This window comes from Meleagris gallopavo, chromosome 30, assembly GCF_905368555.1.
Source record: "Meleagris gallopavo chromosome 30, MGAL_WU_HG_1.1, whole genome shotgun sequence".
Classification (NCBI taxonomy): Eukaryota; Metazoa; Chordata; class Aves; order Galliformes; family Phasianidae; genus Meleagris; species Meleagris gallopavo.
The window spans coordinates 1,104,704-1,124,112 of record NC_139433.1 but is presented as its reverse complement, the minus strand read 5'-3'; the positions used below and the strand labels follow the sequence as shown (position 1 = coordinate 1,124,112).

The 19,409-nt window shown below is 59.9% G+C and overlaps 1 protein-coding gene across 11 annotated transcripts in view; it reads left to right on the top strand.

The window, feature by feature from the left end:
- Window positions 1-19,409, top strand: part of NFIC (nuclear factor I C) — a 40,359-nt gene that overhangs the window by 1,451 nt on the left and 19,499 nt on the right. For 4 of the 11 annotated variants that reach the window (XM_085212040.1, XM_085212036.1, XM_085212031.1 and 1 more), the window contains exons 1-2: window positions 15,213-15,504; window positions 15,709-16,240. In XM_085212040.1, coding sequence (XP_085068166.1) covers window positions 15,313-15,504; window positions 15,709-16,240 — 724 coding nt within the window. In that variant the 5' untranslated portion in view covers window positions 15,213-15,312. Of the gene's footprint in view, window positions 1-461; window positions 1,105-14,987; window positions 15,164-15,190; window positions 15,505-15,708; window positions 16,241-19,409 lie in introns of those variants that run through there. The other 7 variants (XM_085212038.1, XM_085212029.1, XM_085212034.1 and 4 more) reach the window with 6 other exon arrangements.

Genomic DNA, 19,409 nt, shown 5'->3' with positions numbered 1-19,409 from the left:
GGGGGGGGGGGAATAATATCTCCAAAAATAAAGGGAAAGTGACCCAAATCCGCGCCCAGCGGGGCGCGGGGGGACGCGGTACCCCCCCCCCCCCCCCCCCCAACCTCCCCATCGCATCCCCGAAGGGGGTTCCTACATCTTTAAATGGGATGTCATATTTTGGGATGGGCTTTTTTTTTTTTTTTTTTTTCATCACGTCACTTCATTCCTCGCTCCTTTTTTTTTTTTTTTCCCTTCTTCTTTTTCTTCCCCCCCCCCCCTTTTTTTTTTTTTTTTTTTTTTTTTTGGCGTTTTCTCATTCTTTCTTTCCTCCCTTCTCTCATCTCTCATCTCGGATGGAGCCGCTTCCCCTCTAAGTTCCCCGTGAGCCCTTTTGCATGGCTCGTGTGCCCCCCCCTCACCCCCCCCCGGTAAAAAATGAGCCTTTTGCCTCTTTAAAAAAAAAAAAAAAAAAAAAAAAAAAGAAAAGAGAAACAGCAAAAAACCTCCTTAAAAAAAGAAAAAAAGAAAAAGCGAGCGCTTTATTTTTCAATTTTTTTTTTTTTTTGCTTTTTGTTTTTTAATCTTTGGCTTTTTATTTTTCAACTTTGGGCTTTTTGTTATCCCGTTTTCTGCTTTTTATTATAACATTTTTTCACTTTTCCATTTTCCCCCTTTTTACTCTTCCATTTTCCCTTTTTACTTTCCCATTTCCCCCTGGTTTACTTTCCCATTTTCCCTTCCTCCTTTCCCATTTTCCCCCTCATTTACTTTTCCGTTTTTCCCTCCCCCAAACCCCCCCACTTTTCCATTTATCCCTTTCTATTTCCATCTTTGAATTCTTCTTTTTTTTTTTTTTTTTGCATTTTTATTATTATTATTATTATTTTGCAAGTCGGACCCTTTTTATTTCCTCCTCGCCCCCCCCCTTTGCTCGGGGCCGCCCCCCCTTGCTCCCTTGCCCCCCCCCGGGCCCCGCAGAGCTTCGCCGGAGAGAAAGAACGCGCGGACTGCTCCAGCCTCCGAAATGACTCAGTAACTTTTACGCCTCGAGTCTCAGCTCTGCAATTAGCCACTTTCCCAGCGCCGCTCGGGATGTATTCGTCTCCTCTCTGCCTGACCCAGGTAACCCCCCCCCTCCTTTATTCCTTACCCCCCCCTACACCCCACCCCAGAATCCGAAAGCACTTTTATCCCTCGCTTGTCGATGCAAAAAAATATATATCGGATAATATTAAAATAATCATTTCTCTCTTCCCCCACCCTCCCCCCCCCCCCCGTGATAAAAATAATAACAGCCGTAGGGCGGGTTGTGCCGAGCGGTGCAGGGAGAACCGCGTTTTGCTGTCGCTTTCTGACACCCCCACCCCCCCCGCTGCTTGTTTTTGGGGTTTTTTAGGGTGTTTTGGGGGTTTTGTTGCCTCTGCTCCGCTCGGTGCTACGCGGGGGGGGGGGGTCACGGTTGTGCTGCGGTTTTGTTGTGCTGTACGTGGAGGTGTTGGGGACGCCGTCGGGGTTTGGGGTTTTGGGGGGGGGCCTCTGTGAGGTGGTGCAGGGAGGGTGGGGGGCTGCAGGATCGCTGTGCTGGGAAAGTTTTTTTTCCTTCCCTCCCCCCCCCCTTCACTGTGTGCAGCGTGGCCGCACATGTTCACGGGGCAGAAGGAAGGGGGGGCATAGGGAAGAGCAGGGGCTGCGGAGAGCTATGGGGGGGCACAGGGAAATGAGGGGGGCACGGGGATGTGTGGGGTGCAGAAGGAAATCGGGACACACACACACACACACAAGGCGACGTGGGGTTGTCACAACGTTTGGCTCGAAGTGTTCCGAGTTTTGGGATGGCCGCGCCGTGCCGTTGGGCTGCGTGGGGTGGATCTGGGGGTCCCTGCTGTGTCCCACCCCCCAGGTTTGGGGTCACCCCGTGCGTCTGGTGGTGGCCGTGTCCCTACATGGGGGGCACCGGTGGCAGCTTGGGTGCCGCCGACGTGGCCTGCATGAGGGGCAGCCATGGCGCGGCCTGGCGAGCTGCGGGGGGGGGGTGTCCCCAAAATGAACCCCCCCTCCAACCCTCATATCGGAGCTGGGGGGGGGGGGGGGGGGTGGAGCGGCCGCCATGCTGCCTTTGCTCTGTCCTTATTTATTTAATGCTATTTATTTAATTGCGGAGCTGCTGTAACCTCTTCCCTGCTGGCGGCCGCCCGCGGGCTCCGGCCTTGTGCCACGCTCCCACCCCGCCGGGCCTTCGGGGTTCGCTGAGGCCTTTGGGTTTTGTTTTTTGGGGGGCAGGGGGGGGCTTTGTGTTTTTTTGGGGGGGCTTTTTGGGGTTCTTTGTTAGCTGGGTGTTTTTTAGAGGGGTGTTTCTATAGGGTGGTACAGCTGGCAGCACCCCCTGCCCGCGCTTTGGGGTCGCAGCCCCACATCGGGCCTAGCGGGCCCAGCTGGGCGCCATGGGGTCCAACAGGAGCGGGCCTCACTGCCAGGCCTTGTGGGGGGGGCAGGGGGGACCCTATGGACACAGCGTGGTTCTCAAGGAGGGACCCCCCGAGGCCTGCACTCCTTATAGATGGGGGGTGGGAAGGAGCCCCCCAGGCTGGGCATCACTGCAAGCCGTGCCGTGGCGGGGAGAGGCCGCGGGGCTGGCACGGTGCAGGCATGGCATGGGAACGGCACGGCGTGGAGCTGGGTTTGGCATGATGTGGACACGGTATGGCATGATGTGGACACGGTATGGCATGATGTGGACACGGTATGGCATGATGTGGACACGGTACGGCACAGCAGGGACGTGGTACGGCATAATATGGACGTGGTACGGCACGGCTGGGCTGCGCGGTTGACCCCGCTGACGGCGCTCCGGGCTCCCCTTGGCACAGCTCACACCTCAAGCCTTCTTTTTTCTTTTCTCTCTTCCTATTCTTATTGTTTTCTTTTCTTCTGGCCTTTTTTTAAAAAATATTTTTTATATTTCGTTATTATTTTCTTTTTCCTTTCTTTTCCGTTCTCTTTCCTGTTCTGCATTCCCTTCTCTTCATTTTCATTTCTCTCTTAATCTTATCCCTCCCTTTTCTTTATTTTCTTTTATCTTTTCCTTTTTTCTTTTTTTCTCTCTTTTCCCTCTTCTTTTCTGTTTTCTTTTCTCTCATCCCTTTTTTCTTTATTTTCTTTTCTCACTTTTCCCTCCTTTTTTTTAAAAAAAATTCTTTTATCATTTTCCTTTTTTTAGTTTTCTTTTCCCTTTATTTTTTCCCTTTATTTTCTTTTCCCTCTCTTTTGTCTTTCCTTTTTTTCCCCTTTCTTTTTCCCTCCATTTTCTTAATTATCTTCTCTACATCTTCTCTTTTTTATTCTTTTCCCCCCCTTTTTTTCCCCTCTTTTCCTTTTCTCTTTTTTAATTTTTTTCACATTTTCTTTTCCCTTTTACTTTTTTTTTTCTCATTTTCTTTTCCCCTCCTTTTCTTTTTTCCTCTCTTTATTCTTTCCTCGCGTTTTCTCCTTTTTTTTCCCCACTTATCTTTTCTGTATCTTCTCTTTTCCCCTCTCTCTTCTCTCTCTTTTCTAATACCTTCACTTTTCTATCTCCTTTTTCCTTCACTCTCTTCTCTCTTTCCATTTCTCACCCTCTCTTTTCTTATTCTTTTCTCCTTCTCCCACTGCCCCGTGCCATCCCCACTCCTGGTTCTGCTCCTGTTTTGCGGTGTGGCAGCGCTCAGCAATGTGGGCAGCACATGGCCGGCAGCGTCTGCTCCCCAAACTGTTGCCATTCCCATCGCATGGGAGGAGGGGGCAAATTTCCAACCACTCGCTTCAGGCGGGCTGCAGCTCCCCTTTTTCCTACCGGATCCTCTGCCCGAACCCGGCCCAGAGGGGATCTGCGCCCACCAGACCCCTTTTCTGCAGCACAGCCACGCCAATCCCATCCCACTCGCGTGGCGGGAGCTCGGGGAGCTGCGGATGGTGATGTGGATACATTGGAACGTGCGCGGGACCCGCCCTGCCCTTGGCTTCGTGCATCTTCCCCGGACGCCGCAGCCATCCTCCCGTGTCCCCGCGTCCCTCCGGCCCACGGTGGCCGCTCTCAGCCCTGCTTGGGCAGCTCCGTCCCATCCAGAGCCATCCCGAGCCCCACGGCACCAAAATAACCCTGGCATAGGCGGCGGCCGTGATGCGCTGCTGGCCGGGGCCGTGGCAGGAGGGTGACATTGTGCCCCGCTCAGCTGTCTGTCCCTGCTTAGGGACTTCCTCCCCTTCCCCCTGCTCACCTCTGTCCCCTCTCGGGGACCGGGCAGGAAATCAAGACGGAGCTGCCCAGATTAGCAGGGAAGTGGCACTGGCATCACAGCCAAAGGCTGTGTGCGAGGGGAGGGTCTGGCTTTTGGCACCCTGGGGTAGCCCCAGTGCTGCGCACCCATCACCATCCCCGTGATCCCACCACAGGGGGGTGATTTTCCCAAATTCTCAGGAGATTTGCAGGTTGGACATATGGCTGCAACGTTTTCTCGTCTTGCTGTGCAATCCCAGAGCCCGGCTGCGTCCCCTCTTTGGGATCCTGACCCCCAGCACCGTGCAGTGTGGGGCAGGAGCTGATGGGGAGCAGCGGGGTGCAACACGGAGAGCTCACCCTGCTGCCTTCTCCCCTCAGCCGTGCCCCAGTGCCACGTTTTGCACTGATGTGTCCTTGCAGGGCTGTGATTTTGGGGCTGGGGCCGTGCGCCTGGCTCAGATTTGGGGACATCAGTACTGTGGGGACACTGGTGGTCCCCACCCACGCCAGGTGCCACCCTCATGACCGGGGACACACTGCTCCACCGTGGTATGGTGCCACGATAAGCATCGTGGCCACGTGGCCTTTCCTTGTGGCTTTGTGTGCCCATGAGGCCGTCCCCATGGCGCAGTGGGACCAAGAACCACCGCCTGCTTGGGCATGTGGCTGCCCTGAGCACCTGGAGGTCCCACGGAAACAATTTGGAGCAGGGGTGACTCCGTTCCTGGGATTTTGGAGATGGGAGTGCGGTGCAGCCGGCGCCTCGCCCCTCCACCAGTAGCTGCGGCAAACTGGTTTACTGGTTTCCAGCCGGGAGCTCAGATCAGCTGCCAAAGCATCAGAGCCGCTCGCTGGGAATGGCGGGGGGGGAGAGAGGGAAGGTTGCAACACACTTTCAATTCTCCCATCTGCTGAGCATTGTTTGGGAAAAACAATGGGGCCGTTCTTTAAGTGCAACCTTCGGGAGCGCCTGGCTTTCCCCGCGCTGTGCCCGCCGTGCCGTGCCCAGGACCTCACTGCTTCTGCCCGCTCTAATTTTAAATAGATAAAAATAGATTTTTTTATTATTATTTTTTTTTTCTTTCACAAACGATTTATGGACAGGAGTGCTCGTTAGGGCAGGATGAGGCCCTCAGCTCTGCGGCATCACCTTGAACTTGGGCTGCGCACCATAAATTTGCTGCCGCGCTGCCCGGCCATAATTCTCCCTCCTTTCTCCCCCTCCAGGAGCCCAAAGTGTGCAGAGAGCTGCGAGGAACAAAGCCTGATGTGAGCAGGGAATTGCTCCGTGTGTTGCCTTTTCCCTCCCTGTGCCGGGCTGCCCAGAAAGGATGCTCCCATCCTCCACCCCAGAGCTTTTTCTCCCTGTGCCGTGGCCACATTCCCCTGGTTCCCTTTGGTGCAGCCCTGGTGTGATTCCGCAGTAGCAAAGGAGCACCCCTGGGTGCCCAGTGCTGTGAATTAAATGGGCACCCACCCCTCTGTGACACGCAGCATTTAGCATTGATGCGTGGCTTGTGCACATGGGCACAAAGTGGAGCACAATATCCCCTGCCTGGATGGTGATGGTGGCACTGAGCACGGTGTGCCCAGTGCCAGGACCCCAGTGCTTGGTGCAGAGCCGTGGGGAAGGTGATGGTGTCGGTGCTGTGGCTCTCCCTGCGTGGGAAGAACGGATGTGCTGTTGGGTCTCGCCATGAATCTGAATGCTTGGGAGACAGGGGGACACGTGTGCCCCATCCCTGCAGCCAGGCTGAGGGCCACGAGCGTGACCCTGGGTCTGTGAGCAGCATGTTGGTGCAGTTTAAATGCTGGGGAGCCACGAGTTTGGGGTTTCACCCCTGGGGTGCAGCAGGCACGTCAGAGCTGTGTTGGTGCCTCAGTTTTGCTGGGCAGGGCCAGCACTGCATGGCATCACCAGTGCTGGGTGACATCCCAGAGGGGAACCCGAGCCTGAGTGTGTGCGCACAGCAGTTGGGTGGAGGTGCCCTACTGGGGTCCGGTTTGCACGCTTCGAATTAGCACCAGGAAAAAGCTGAGCCCCTTCGGGGGAGGGGGGAGGACAGAATGGAGGATGGAGCCACGGGGGTCCCCGCAGGCATCCCTCTGCTGGGTCCCAGCTTGCAGCAGGCACACGGCCACCTCGCCATCCGTCACGTCGGCCCCGGGCAGGCATCCCCCGCGGCCGCGCCGCGCCGTGCCAGCTTGGCCGGCACCCAGCGCCCTGCACCGCCGCCAAGCCCCTGTGCTTCCCAAGTCCTGGCGAGGAGCTGGGAAAGGATCCCGCTGCCCAGGTGCGGGGAGCACGGGGCGGGCCGTGCCAAGGATTGATTTCTCAGTTAACTCGCCGCTGCTTTCAAAGCGCATTAATCCGCCCGTCACCTGCCAGCAGCCATCCGTAATCGGCGTTTTGGGCAAAATCCCCAGCTCTGAGCTGGGCATTCCCCTCCTGGCTGAGGAGCCGGCACCCAGCCCTCCCGTTGACCCCTCAACTTTGTGGGGTTTTATTATTTTTTTGTAGAAAAAGGGGCTCGTGTTGTGTTTTTTAAGACGTTTTCTGCTCTCCTTGCGAAGGGCCCCTCTGCGCCGAGAAAACGCTATTCGAGCGGCCGCCGTCCAAAAAAAACCCCCAACATGTTTCTGATCACCAAAACCCAAGAAATATTTTTACTTTCAAAGGAAAAAAAAAAGAGAGAGAGAGAGAGAGAGAAAGAAAGAAAGAAGGAGAGGGAGAGAAATGTTGATTTTCCACCCAGACGTTTCCTTTCTTCCCCAAACCGAGAGGCGCCGCTCCCTGCACCGGGGGCTCCCGTTTGGGGTACCCCAAACCCCCAGGGCTCTGTCCCTGGGTTGGCACTGTGTCCCTGCAGTCCCCCGTGCTTTGGGGAAAGTGAGACGGCGAGCAGTGTAAGGCGAGCTGCGAAATCTCCTTTGGTAACCTGTGCGCCAGGACGGGCGGGCGCGCGGCGTGAATACCAATGAGGGGAAAAAGTGCAGAGTAAAGGGTTTTGGATGGAAATGGCATCGCAGGAGGAGGAGAAGCCGGGAGCCAGCGAGGATGCTGGAAGTGTGTGGGTGCGTGTGGGTGTGCACGTGCACCGTGGCATCATTGTGACCGTCCCTGTGTCGGTGCTGCGTCCCCGCGGTGCCCCGTGGGGTCACCCCAAAGCGGTGTGGCTGAAGGGGAACCACTCCTCTTCCTCTCCTGATTTTTTGGATCAAAGTCTCCGGGGGCAGAGAGCGGGGCCTGTGTGAGCAGAGCTGCTGGCAGCAAGCCACCCCGCCGCCTTCCCGGAGAGTTTGTTAAACAAATTTCTCTTAATTGCACGAGGCAAGGAGCAAGTCGTCGTCGGATGGAAAAAAAAAAAAGGGGGGGGAAAAAGATGGGGAAATTCCCCTCTGCTCAGCTACCCCCAGCAGCACGTTCTGGCTGCGAGGTGTCCTGGGGTCACCCAGCCTTGCAGCCCATTCTGCTGCTGGGAAGGGTCCTCTGTGTGTGTGCAGCCTTTGAAATTGAAACCCGACGGTGCAGTGAGCACAGAGAGGGATAAAAGCTCAGCGCTGCGGCGGCGTAATCTCTTTACCAGGTCTGGGCTGTGCCGGACCCATAAGGGAAGGAGCAGGGCTCCCGCTGAGGTCATGGCTATAGATAGATAGCCCTCAGCCCTAGATGTGTGCAGCGCTGCTGCATCGTTTTGGCTCTACCAGCAGCTCCCCAAAATGGGGAGAGCTGTGGGGAACGCAGTGCTTCCGGGGGTCCTGCACCCGTGGGTGTGCACGGAGGCTGCGTCCCCAGCCCCAGTGCACAGCACCTTTCTCCATCTGTTTTCCGCTAGGTTTAGCTGTGCAGATGCTCCTGAGCAAAAGGCGCGTGAGGGGATGCAGGGCTGCACCCGTGGGTGCTGTGCAAAACAAAACCCCCTACACCAGAAATGGCAGCACCCAGGTTGGTTTGCAGGATGGGGCTGTGCTCTACAATCAGCTCCTTTGGGAGCACCCAGGTTGGTTTGTCGGATGGGGCCGTGCTCCCCCTCGCACCCAGCTCCTTTGGGAACACAGAGATGTGGCTGCATCCCCACAACCCCATACGTGGCCCCATACACAGCCCCACTCCCTGCAGTGGGTGCTGGCACTGAGGTGCCCCGCGGTGCCGGAGCGCCGGGGTGGCTCGGAAAGGCGTTGTCGATGCGGGGCACTAAAAATAGAGAGCCATACTGGGATCTTAATGGGACTTTGTGGGAAACCTGGAAACATTTTCTCATCCCCATAAATGAGTCCAGATGCATTAGCGATGACTGCATCGCATCCTGAGGTGCCGCCGGAGGAAAGCGGGACGCGCTCGCGAGCTCCTCGCCCTGCGGTGGTGGAGTGGGAATGCTGGGGGTGGGGGGCATGCAGTGCTGCAGTGCCATCACCGTGGGGTTCCCAAAACCCCGCACTGGGGCAGCACTGCCTCACCCCATCGCAGGGCCGTGATGCTTGGGGACACCCAGCCCACGTGGGTTTCCTTCCCTTGGGCACCGCAGCGGGTGACGGGGACGTTGACCCCGCTCGGGGACTTCGGACTCCTGCGGGTGATGGATTGGGGCCAGGCTGGGCAAGTGGCCCAGTGCTGGTGGCCCGTGGATGCCCCGTCACGAGGCAGGCTGGCACTGTGGTGTGGCAGTGTCACTTAGTGGTGACAGCAGTGCGCTGGGAGGTGAGGAGCCATCGGTGCGTTCTGCCCCTTTGGGGACGATTTTACGGAGTGCAGTGCCTCAGTTTCCCCATCTCCACGGATCCTTGTGCCCCTCTCAGCCCTGTCTCCAAGCAAGACTGTGTCCACAACCCCTGGCGTGACACGCAGGAGCTGGAGCTGAGCGTGGCCAGATGGGACACAGGCACTGGGAGGGGGGGCCGGGGGGGCCGTGAACTCTTCACCGCGGCCAATCCTCCTGCGAGGTCGCCGGCCGCGCCACGAAAGGCCGGGGTTATTTTTAAGCAGTGACATGCTGCCAGCACGAGGCCGAGTTTGCTGGGGGGGGGCACGGTGTGGGCACCCCAGGGAGGGGCAGGTGTTGAGCTGAGTGTGATGGAGCTGAGGGGGGGGGGCTGCATCCTTTGGATGTGCGATGATCTGTGTGTTGGGGGGCATAGAGCCCTCACAATGTGGGCATCCATAGAAGGGGGTTGGGGACCCCCTTGGCACCTCCATACCTTTATTGGGGTGGGAGAGGGGGGAATTAATCCCCCTTGGAAAGGCCAGGAGGGAGCAAGCAGGGCTAAAAATAAAGCGGGAGGGGAATAAAACCTCCTGCGTCAGGGGCTAAAGCTGAGCTGAGAGCCCCACGCAGCCCGGGGGATGCACAGGGGATGCTGGGAGGGCACTGCTGCCAGCGCTCCCAGTGCCAGCCTTCGGTCCCTCCTGCCTCAGTTTCCCTGTGTCAGGCAGCAATGCTGGCCTGTCTGCACACAGCCGCCATCCCAGTGTCACATCCCGGGGGGTCCGGGGGGGTCCAGCGCTGCCCCAGCTGACGCAGGGCCGGGTGGAGGAGCTGGCAGGCTCATTGGCAATCTTTTTTTTTTTTCTTCTTCTTTTTATTTTTCCAGTTCCATAAAACATTTCCCTTCGTCTCAGCTCCAGGGATGGGGGGCGGGGGGGGGAGAGAGGGGGTTGGCTGGGAAGCCACGTGGCTGCGAGCTGGCGTCCACGGGACACTTCTCAGGATGGGGGGTGGGGGGGAATGCGTTTCCTTGGTGTGTCCCCACTGCCTGTCCCTTGCGGGTGCCATGCCTCAGTTTCCCCATCCTCATCCTTAGGGGCAGGGATGTGGCTGAGCTGTTTGCTCCCTCACCCCTCGGGGATGGCACCTGGGGGTACCTGGGGGTACGGGGACACCTGGGGCTGCTCCGCTTGGCGCACGTCCGTGCAGTGCTGGCACCTGAGCCCGGGGCTGCGAAGAGAGCTGCTTTTCTTCCTGCTGTTTTCCAAAGCAACTGGCAAGTTTGCTGCTGCCGTGGCCTCCCGTGACCCAGGGAAGCTCCCGGCCCCACAGCACCTGCACCGGCATCGCCGCCCGCCCCGGCACGTAGGCACGAGCACCGGCATCGCTCAGGGGCTGCTGCAGCCCTGGGGGGAGTATGGGCTTCAAAGGAGGCAGAGGGGCGTTTGGGGTTAAGGAATGGGGTGCTGGGGTGCCATGGGGTTAGCACGTGTTGGGCTTAGCATATACCAGGTTGGGGTTTGGGGATGCTGGTATCCCACCCACGGCATCCCTGCCTGCGCTGGTGTCTGCACGGTGCTGCTGAGTTTTGGGGTGGTTGGTGGAGCGTTTTGAGCCTTTCATTGTCCGTATGTCCATCCTGGCTGACCCCCTGGCTGAATCCATCCTGCCCTCGGGATGGTGGGCTGCATCCCGACCCCGCGGTGCGCACACTCCCACCTTTGTACCGTGCCTATGTGGTGCCACCAGAACAGGGATGGGGGCAGTGGGCTCTGCGCGGCACAGGGCGCTGCTGGGAGGTGGCCCTGCGTCCTCCTGCGGCCCCGGCGTGGGCTGTGAGCGTTTTGCAAGCAGGGGCCGGGTCGTCCCCACCCCAAAGCAGGGAGAGACGGGGACAGAGCGGCTGTCACAGCGTGTTCTGCCCCCAGGCACCTCCGGCTGCGGTGGCACGGCGCGTTCCATCCCCACCGAGCTCTGTGTCCCAGCCCCTGCTTGGGGTGGCAGTGAGGGGCTCGCTTTGTCCTCAAGCTCAGGGTGGCACTGCTCGTGTCCACCGCTGTCCCGTGTCCCTGCTTGCACCACCTTCATCCTCTTTGGGGCTGATTTCAGGGTGCACTCCATAGGGACCCCCCCCCCGTCTGCGCCATCTCAGAGCATCCAGCTCTTCCCCACCCGCTGGCCCCGCTTGGTGAACGCGTGCAGCCTTTGTCTCTCCTCTGGTTTGGTTCTGAAGGTGCTTTGGGCATTGGTTTGTGCAGCAGGCAGCATCCAGTGTGCCTCAGTTTCCCTCCCGGCCGCTCACCTGCACCAGGACCTGCAGAGCCGGCCGGGAAGCTCGGCTGCACCGTGCCGGAGAGCAGCAAAAATTATGAATAAGCTCTCATTAATAAATACTTGATGATGAATCCAAATAGATTTCCTCCTCTGGAGCAATTATTGTAAAATGGGCTCTAATACGTTGCAGGGACGGCCCCGAGAAAGGTTGGGTGCATTTCAGGGACTAAGTGCCTTCCTTCAGTACACTCTAATGAGCACTTTCAAATCATTTGCATCTGTCTCAGCAACAGGTCTCATTACCAGGTTAACTTATTACCGAGCGCCGTTGCTGTGAACAGTTAATAAGCGGCTACCGGAGGCCTCGCCGTGCGTTCATGGGGAAACCAACAGCAGGGCGAGCACAGGGAGCATCTCCCCATCTGCACCGTGGGTTTGCATGGCAGCCACGATTGGGATGTTGGGGAACAGGGGAGCGTGGTGCATCCCTCTGCTCGCAGCGGGTTCCTGCAGGGCACGGCGCAGAGCGCAGCGTGCCAGCCCCTGCCTGGGCTCGTCCGGCCGCGGGGATGGGGAGCTGGCAGCCGCAGAGCCGGCAGCGTTTTTGAGGTGTGTGGTTGGCTGGCGGAGAGGCTGAGCATCCTTTAATAACACCAACCCTGTGTGGTCTGCGCGGGGCCGAGGTGCTGCCAGCGCGTCCCGCACCGCGCCGGGATCAGCCATGCTGGTGGGGAGCGCAACCCACCGTCACCGTCAGTCCCATCCCCTCCTCCTCCTCCTCCTCCCCCCCACGTGAAAACTGCTCGGGAATTTCCTGAGGAAACGTGAGGTTTTGGTGCTTTTTTTTTTCATTGGAAAATTCAGAGCTCACAGAGCTCAACCTGTTTGGACGAGGTGCTCACGCAGGGGATCCTCAGAACGCCGTGCTGTGATGCCGTCGTGCCGTGGAAGCTGTGCCACAGTGCCCGTGCCGTGGGTACCCGTGCCGTGATACCCATGCCGTAGTGCTGGTGCCGTAGTGCCTGTGCTGTAGTGCGCGTGCCATGGTGCCCGTGCCATCAGTGCACATGCCATGGTACACATCCTGTGCCGTGGTGCCGTGCTGTGCTGCTCGTGCCGTAGTGCTTGTGCTCTGGTGCCCATCCCGCAGTGCCCGTGATCCCCGTGCTGTGATGCCCAGTGCTTGGCATGCGGCATGGAATTGCCCACCCTTCCTGTGTGCAGGAAGGGCTGCCCCCCCCCGTGACACATCCCTGGGTGGCACAGTGCATCCCCCTCTGTCTCCAGGGCGGAGGGCACCTCGCTGTGCTGCTGATCCCAGCACAGCGTGCCCAGCACCACACAGGGCATCCATCCATCCATCCATCCATCCATCCATCCATCCATCCCAGATGGGCACTGGGATGGAGCCGAGGTTTGCCTTGCCTCTGTTTCCCCTCCCTGCAAACATTCCCCTGCCTGGAAGGGCAGTGTGGGGGGGGGGCTGGTGCCGGCAGCACCCCGGTGCCAGCAGCACCCCGACGCAGGCGGCTCCTCCTCGGGTTGCGGGGCTTTACAAGCCCGGGCTGGAAGGGCCCCAAGAACAGACTCTGCTGCCAGATTCCTGGCCGGAAATGCCCTGAGAACAGCCTTGTCTGTGGTATTGCAGCATGTCTCTGCTTCCCAGCCCAGCAAATGAAAAACAACAGGGGAAAAAGTTAACCAGCCCTGTGCCGGTGCTGCGTCGTGCCGTTGTGAGGCGGCGGGCTTCGGGGTGACCCTGGGGGTCCCCAACCTCTAGCAGCGGGGACCTGGGAACCACAACCACGGCGTCCCCAAACTGTCCTGGGTGCCACGGGGACGCAGCTCCCTGCTGGGATGGCAGTGAGCCTTGGCTGTCCCCAGGCGCAGCGTCCCCCCGGCTGTCCCTGTGCCCCCGCCTGGCCCCGCTAAAGCAGCTTAGCTGGATGCAGCATCCCCGTGTGGGATAAGCTGGGCGGGAGGGAAAGTTGGCGCGGGGCTGATCGGCTTTGGGTCCGGCTCTTGGCTCGCCCTAATCCTGCCGTGGTGCCGATGGGGTGAGGGGGACCCGCCGGCGATTGTCACCCTGCAGCGGGACCATCCGGAGGGCACCGCGTGTCCCCTGCCCCGTTCACAGCGCTCCCTCCCTGCTGTCCCTGCAGTGGGACAACGCCAGTGCCCTCCGGCTGCCCCTGCCCGGGGTGTTGGCAGGGCTGGGGTATGGCAGCAATTTGTAGGGCTTGCCTGGATAACCGGCCACCAAGGAAGATCGGCCGCCCACCGCCCCGGCCAAGTATTGTTTTTGGAACTTGCTGCTTCTTTTTTCGGCTCCTGTCTTACTTTTCTTTGACCTTCTTCCCTGATTTAAGACACATGCCCAGCCCTTGCCCAGCTGCAGTGAATTAGCGGCTGCTGCTGGGGAGGGAACCAAACCCTGCGGCCACGCGGGGCTGCGGACATCCCGGGAACAGCCGGCAGGGGCGAGTCCGTGGGCAGGATGAGTCCTATGGGCAGGATGGGGTCCTGTGGGGAGAGTGGGATCCTGGGGACTGGATGAGTCCTGTGGGCAGGAATGGGGTCCTATGGATGAGTCCGATGGGCAGGATGGGATCCTAGGAGCAGTATGGGTACTCTGGGCAGGATGGGGTCCTATGAGATTCCGTGGGCAGGATGAATCCTGTAAGCAGGATGGGACAGGATGGATCCTACAAGCAGGAGGATTCTCATGGGCAGGATGGGATCCTATGGGTGGGATGTGATCCCATGGGCAGGATGGGATCCTATGGGTGGGATGTGATCCCATGGGCAGGATGGGATCCTATGGGTGGGATGTGATCCCATGGGCAGGGTGGGATCCTATGGGTGGGATGTGATCCCATGGGCAGGGTGGGATCCTATGGGTGGGATGTGATCCCATGAGTGGGATGGGATCCCACGGGCATGATGTGATCCCAAGGGCAGGATGGATCCTACGCGCAGGATGGATCCTTTATGGGTTCTGAAGGGCCACAGCTGTGGTAATGCTGTTGGGGTCGGTAGGGGGAAAAAATGGAACTGAAGTAGGGGCCATCAGCTTCCAGGGTGGGATTGTGCTGGAAAATAATTGGGTTTGTGCACTGGGGGGACTTTTGGGGTTGGTGGTGCTGTGCTGGTGGGCTGTGCTGGGTTGGGGGACAGCGGGGGCAGTGCTGGGGCAGTGGGGCCGGTGTGGGGCTGCTATGGGGCTGAGGCTCTGTGCTGGAGCAGGGAGCAGTGAGGTCGCTTGGGGACAGGGCTGCGGTGGCCGAGGCGCAGCTCCTCCCGGCTGCACTGAGACCCTGCACTCTGCTTCGCCCTTTCCTCGCTGCGATTGCAGTCGGGAGGGAAGCAAGAAAATAAGGGGAGGAGATGATTTTTGAAGGGTTTGGTGGCAATGCTTTGCCGCCTCCCAGCTGGGATTTGGGGCGCGGGGGCTGTTCCCAATGCAAACCCAAGCACGGATTTTTCCGAACTGGGAGAATCGGATGCGGGAAGGAGGGGCTGTGGAGATGGATGCACTTTCCTTGTTTTCTTTTGGGGACGGACTCGTCCAGCAGCCAAATGGAAAAAGACAGTCAGAGCACGCATTGCTCACCGGGCCTCGCGCCAGCAGCCGGGCTGCCCAGAACTGGGGCAAACTGGGGGGAGTTCCCTCGCACCGGGGGGAGCCCCGCCGTGCCCGCCCCATGCCCACACCACATGGCAGCCCGGGTGCTGGGAGGTGCTTGGCATCTGGGTGAGGTGTGGGGTGGTCCCCACGGCTCCATTGCACCCTGGCAGGATTTATGGGGACGGGGAGTGATGTCTGTGCCCCCCTTGGCATCGCAGTGGCATCGGGGTCCCTGTCCCTGTGGTGGCCATGTGCCGTGTCCCTGCCCTCTGGGTGCTGGCTGGATGGGGACGTGGCACAGCGTGGCACAAGTGGCCAGAGGTAGGTTTGGGGACACCTGGTCTGTCCCCATGCATGGCCCCACAAGTGGCTAAGGGTTGGACTGGGGACACCAGGCCTGTCCTTGTCATGGCCCCACAGGTGGCTGAAGATGGGTTTAAGGACACTAGGTCTGTCCTCAAAAGGAGGACATGGGAGAGTTTGGGGACATTAAGTTTGTCCCCACTGGGACCCCACAAGTGGCTGGGGTTGGGTTTGGGACACCAGATCCGTCCTTGGTGGGGCTCTACATGTGCCCAAGAGAGGGTCTGGGGACATCAGGTCTGCCCCACTGGTGCTCTACAGGTTTGGGATACCAGTTCTGCCCCAATGGGGCCGTACAGGTGAGTTTGGAGACACTACGTCTGACCCCAGTGTGGCCCTACAAGTGGATGAGGTTGGGTTTGGGGACACTGGGCCTGGCCCCACAAGTGGCCAGGGGTGGGTTTGGGGGCCTGTCCCCATCGTGGCCCTACAAGTGGATGAGGTTGGGTTTGGGGCTGCGTTCCGGGGCCCTGGGGGTGACGTGCTGTCTCTGTGCCCCACAGGATGAGTTCCACCCCTTCATCGAGGCGCTGCTCCCCCACGTGCGGGCCTTCGCCTACACCTGGTTCAACCTGCAGGCCCGCAAGCGCAAGTACTTCAAGAAGCACGAGAAGAGGATGACGAAGGACGAGGAGCGGGCGGTGAAGGACGAGCTGCTGAGCGAGAAGCCCGAGGTGAAGCAGAAATGGGCCTCGCGCCTCCTGGCCAAGCTGCGCAAAGACATCCGGCCCGAGTGCCGCGAGGACTTCGTGCTCTCCATCACCGGCAAGAAGCCGTCGTGCTGCGTCCTCTCCAACCCCGACCAGAAGGGCAAAATGCGCCGCATCGACTGCCTGCGGCAGGCTGACAAGGTGTGGAGGCTCGACCTGGTCATGGTCATCCTCTTCAAAGGGATCCCCCTGGAGAGCACCGACGGCGAGCGGCTGGTCAAGGCGGGCCAGTGCACCAACCCCATCCTCTGCATCCAGCCCCACCACATCAGCGTCTCCGTCAAGGAGCTCGACCTCTACTTGGCCTATTTCGTCCGCGAGAGAGGTACGGGGGTTCCTTCCCTCTTTCCTTCCCTCTTTCCTTCCCTTTCGGACCTTGCAGAGAGGATCCCGGTGCTCCAAATCGCTCCCAGCCCAAGTGGGTGTCCCCCACCGTCCCCTTTTCTCCATCTGACACCGATCCCAGTCTCAGGGGTGCTGCTGGTTCTGGGGGAAGTGGTTGGGTGGCACAGTGTGTCCCCAGGGCTGTGCTCTGACATGGGTCACAGCCGCTCCCAAAGCCTTTGGGATCCAGATGGGGTAACTGAGGCACGGTGCAGCATCCAGGCTTGGCAGCCAACAGTGGTCCCCGAGCCATGCCAGGAGAACGGAGCTCGTGCCTCAGGCCAGCTCCTGTGTTATCCAGGCACGTCCCCAGCCAGAGCCCTGCTGGCACATGTGGCCCCAGTGGCAGCAGGCACATGGGGGACAAACGGGTGGAGTCCTTTTGGCAGGGACCCGAGGCCCTGAGCGCATCACCTGTGGGGCGGAGGAGGGGTCTCACCCGTACTGCTGGGACACCGTGCTCCCTGATGTCACCTGTGCTTCTCAACATCCCCTGTGCATCCCAATGTCACCCATGTCCCTCTGCAACCCAGGGTGGGCGCAGAGCAGCGAGGAAGATCAGGGCTTGCCAATGAATCTCTGCAGAACATCCTACAGGCAGGAGACCCAAAGCAGCATGCGGTGCTCCCAGGACCCGTCCCCACCCCAGGACCCGTCCCCATCCCTTGACGTGTCCCATTACCCCTCTGCAGTGTATGACCGCTCCTCACCCAGCGCTGGCTGCAGCCCAAGGACGGATAATGACACCGAGGGGGGCACCCGGTGGCTGTAATCCCAACAAAGGGGATTGACGGAGCCATAAATCACGGCGGGCGCGGGTGGATGTGCCGGGTGTCACCTCGGTCCCCCGGGAGCCACCGCGGTCTGACTGGCATCACGTGCGCCCCGCAGCCCCCACCATGTGGGGGTCACCAAACGGGGATGGCTTTGGGCAGCTCACAGCCGACCAGGGTGCGGACAAAACCCCGGTGGGTGACCCCGTGTCGGGTGCCGGGTGCTCCTGGAGGCCACGCGATCCCGTTGTCCCCAAAGGGAAGCAGCCGCCCCTCTGCCACCCCCAACCCGTGACCTTGACCCCAACGTCTGGGTCCCCAGCAGCCGCAGTCACCTGACGTCTAATTGGGAACACGGCGGCTGTAAATACTCCCTGATAAGGGCCTGGCAGCAGCTCACTTTCCCTGTTAAGGTCGCTCTGCGCCGTGGTTAAGGGGGACTGGGGACAATGGGGGGGACCTTTGGGTGCTGCTGTGCGCCCTCTGCTCTGTGCTGGAGGGGTTAGCAGGGTGCTGCAGGGAAATGGGGCAAGGAGGGGCGTGGGGGGCACACATTGGTGGGGCTGGGGGCCCCGTGGACCTGCTGCTGCACACTCGATCCTGCACACGGCTGCGTTTTCCTGCACGCTGCTGCACCCTCAGTCCTGCACGTGTTTGCTCAGTCCTGCACAGCTGTCTGTGAGGGATCGTGCACAGTCCTTCCCTGTACTTTTGCACGCTCGGTCCTGCGTGCATCTGCGTGCATCTGCCCTCTCTTGCACACCCCTGCACCATCCTTTGCAGTCAGTCCTGCACGCTCCCGCATTTTGCTGCATGCTTCCACTCCTTCCTCGCTTCGCACACTCCTCCCCACCTTTGCACACCCCAATCTGCCACCCCCCTCTCCCTCTCCATCCCCTCGCTGCAGGCAGAAGGAGGTTGGGGGCCTTCATCCACCCGCTGCCCGCAGCCCCCCGCTATGGGGCCGGAGCACGTGGGCTCAGCCGCCCGCCCGCGCCCGCTCCTTTTGCTGCTGTCAGCAGAATTTCCCAACTGCTGCTCTGGCAACGCGAGGGAGGGGGGCTGCGGAGGAACCCCCACGGTCAGCCCTCCCTGTCTGGGGAGGGGGAGTGAGCTGCCCCTGCAAAACTGTGCCAAGGGGATGGCACTGAGCCCTGCCCGAAGGAACCCTGCGTGTGCACGTGGGGAAACCGAGGCGTGGATGGGGGTTGTGGGGGGGAGACAGGGGTCTGTGCCCCACCCCTCGTGGGCTGTCTGCAGCCCCACAGTGTGCTGGGTGCCTGCTGCAGGGCTGGGTGCAGGATGGGCTCAGCGCTGGTTGTGGGGTGGGTGCAGGGTGGGTGCAGTGTTGGGTGCACATTGGGTGCAGGGTGATTGCAAGGTGGGTGCAGGGTGATGCAATGCTGGGTGCACAGTGGGTGCAGGGTGGGTGCAGGGTGGGTGCAGTGTTGGGTGCACATTGGGTGCAGGGTGATTGCAAGGTGGGTGCAGGGTGATGCAATGCTGGGTGCACAGTGGGTGCAGGGTGATTCAGGGTTGGGTGCAGGGTGATTGCAATGCTGGGTGCACAGTGGGTGCAGGGTGATTCCAGGTTGGGTGCAGGGTTGTTGCAATGCTGGGTGCACAGTGGGTGCAGGGTGATTCCAGGTTGGGTGCAGGGTTGTTGCAATGCTGGGTGCACAGTGGGTGCAGGGTGATTCCAGGTTGGGTGCAGGGTGATTGCAGTGCTGGGTGCACGCTGGGTGCAGGGTGATTGCAGGGTGGGTGTAGGGTGATCGCAATGCTGGGATCACACTGGATGCAGAGTCATTGCAATGCTGGGTGCACGCTGGGTGCAGGGTGGTTGCAGCGTGGGGGCAGGGTGGTCGCAGGATGGCTGCAATGCTAAGTGCAGGCTGGGTGCTGGATGGGTGCAGAGTGATTCCGCTGCAGGGTGCAGCGCTGATGCTGTGCTGGGTGCAGGCTGGGTGCAGGGTCACTGCAAGGTTGGGTGCAGGTTGGGTGCAGGGTTGCTGCTGGCTGGGTGCAGCGCAGCTGCAGTGCTGGGTGCAGGATGGTTGCAGGGTGGTTGCAGGGTGGCTGTGGGGGGGTTGTTGCAAAGTTGGGTGCACGTTGGGTGCCGGGTGATTGCCTGCTGGGTGCAGGCTGAGTGCAGGGCTGGGTGCAGGGCTGGGCTCTGCACACCGCAGTGGGGGAGGGGTTGGCGCTGCAGCCCAGGGCTGGGTGTGCAGCAGAGGGGGGGGGGCTGATGGGGGGGTGGTGGGGGGGGGGGAAGCTCGGAGGTCGCCGGTGAAAGTCAAAAGCATTGCAGTAAAATGGTAATCAATCTCCCCAGTC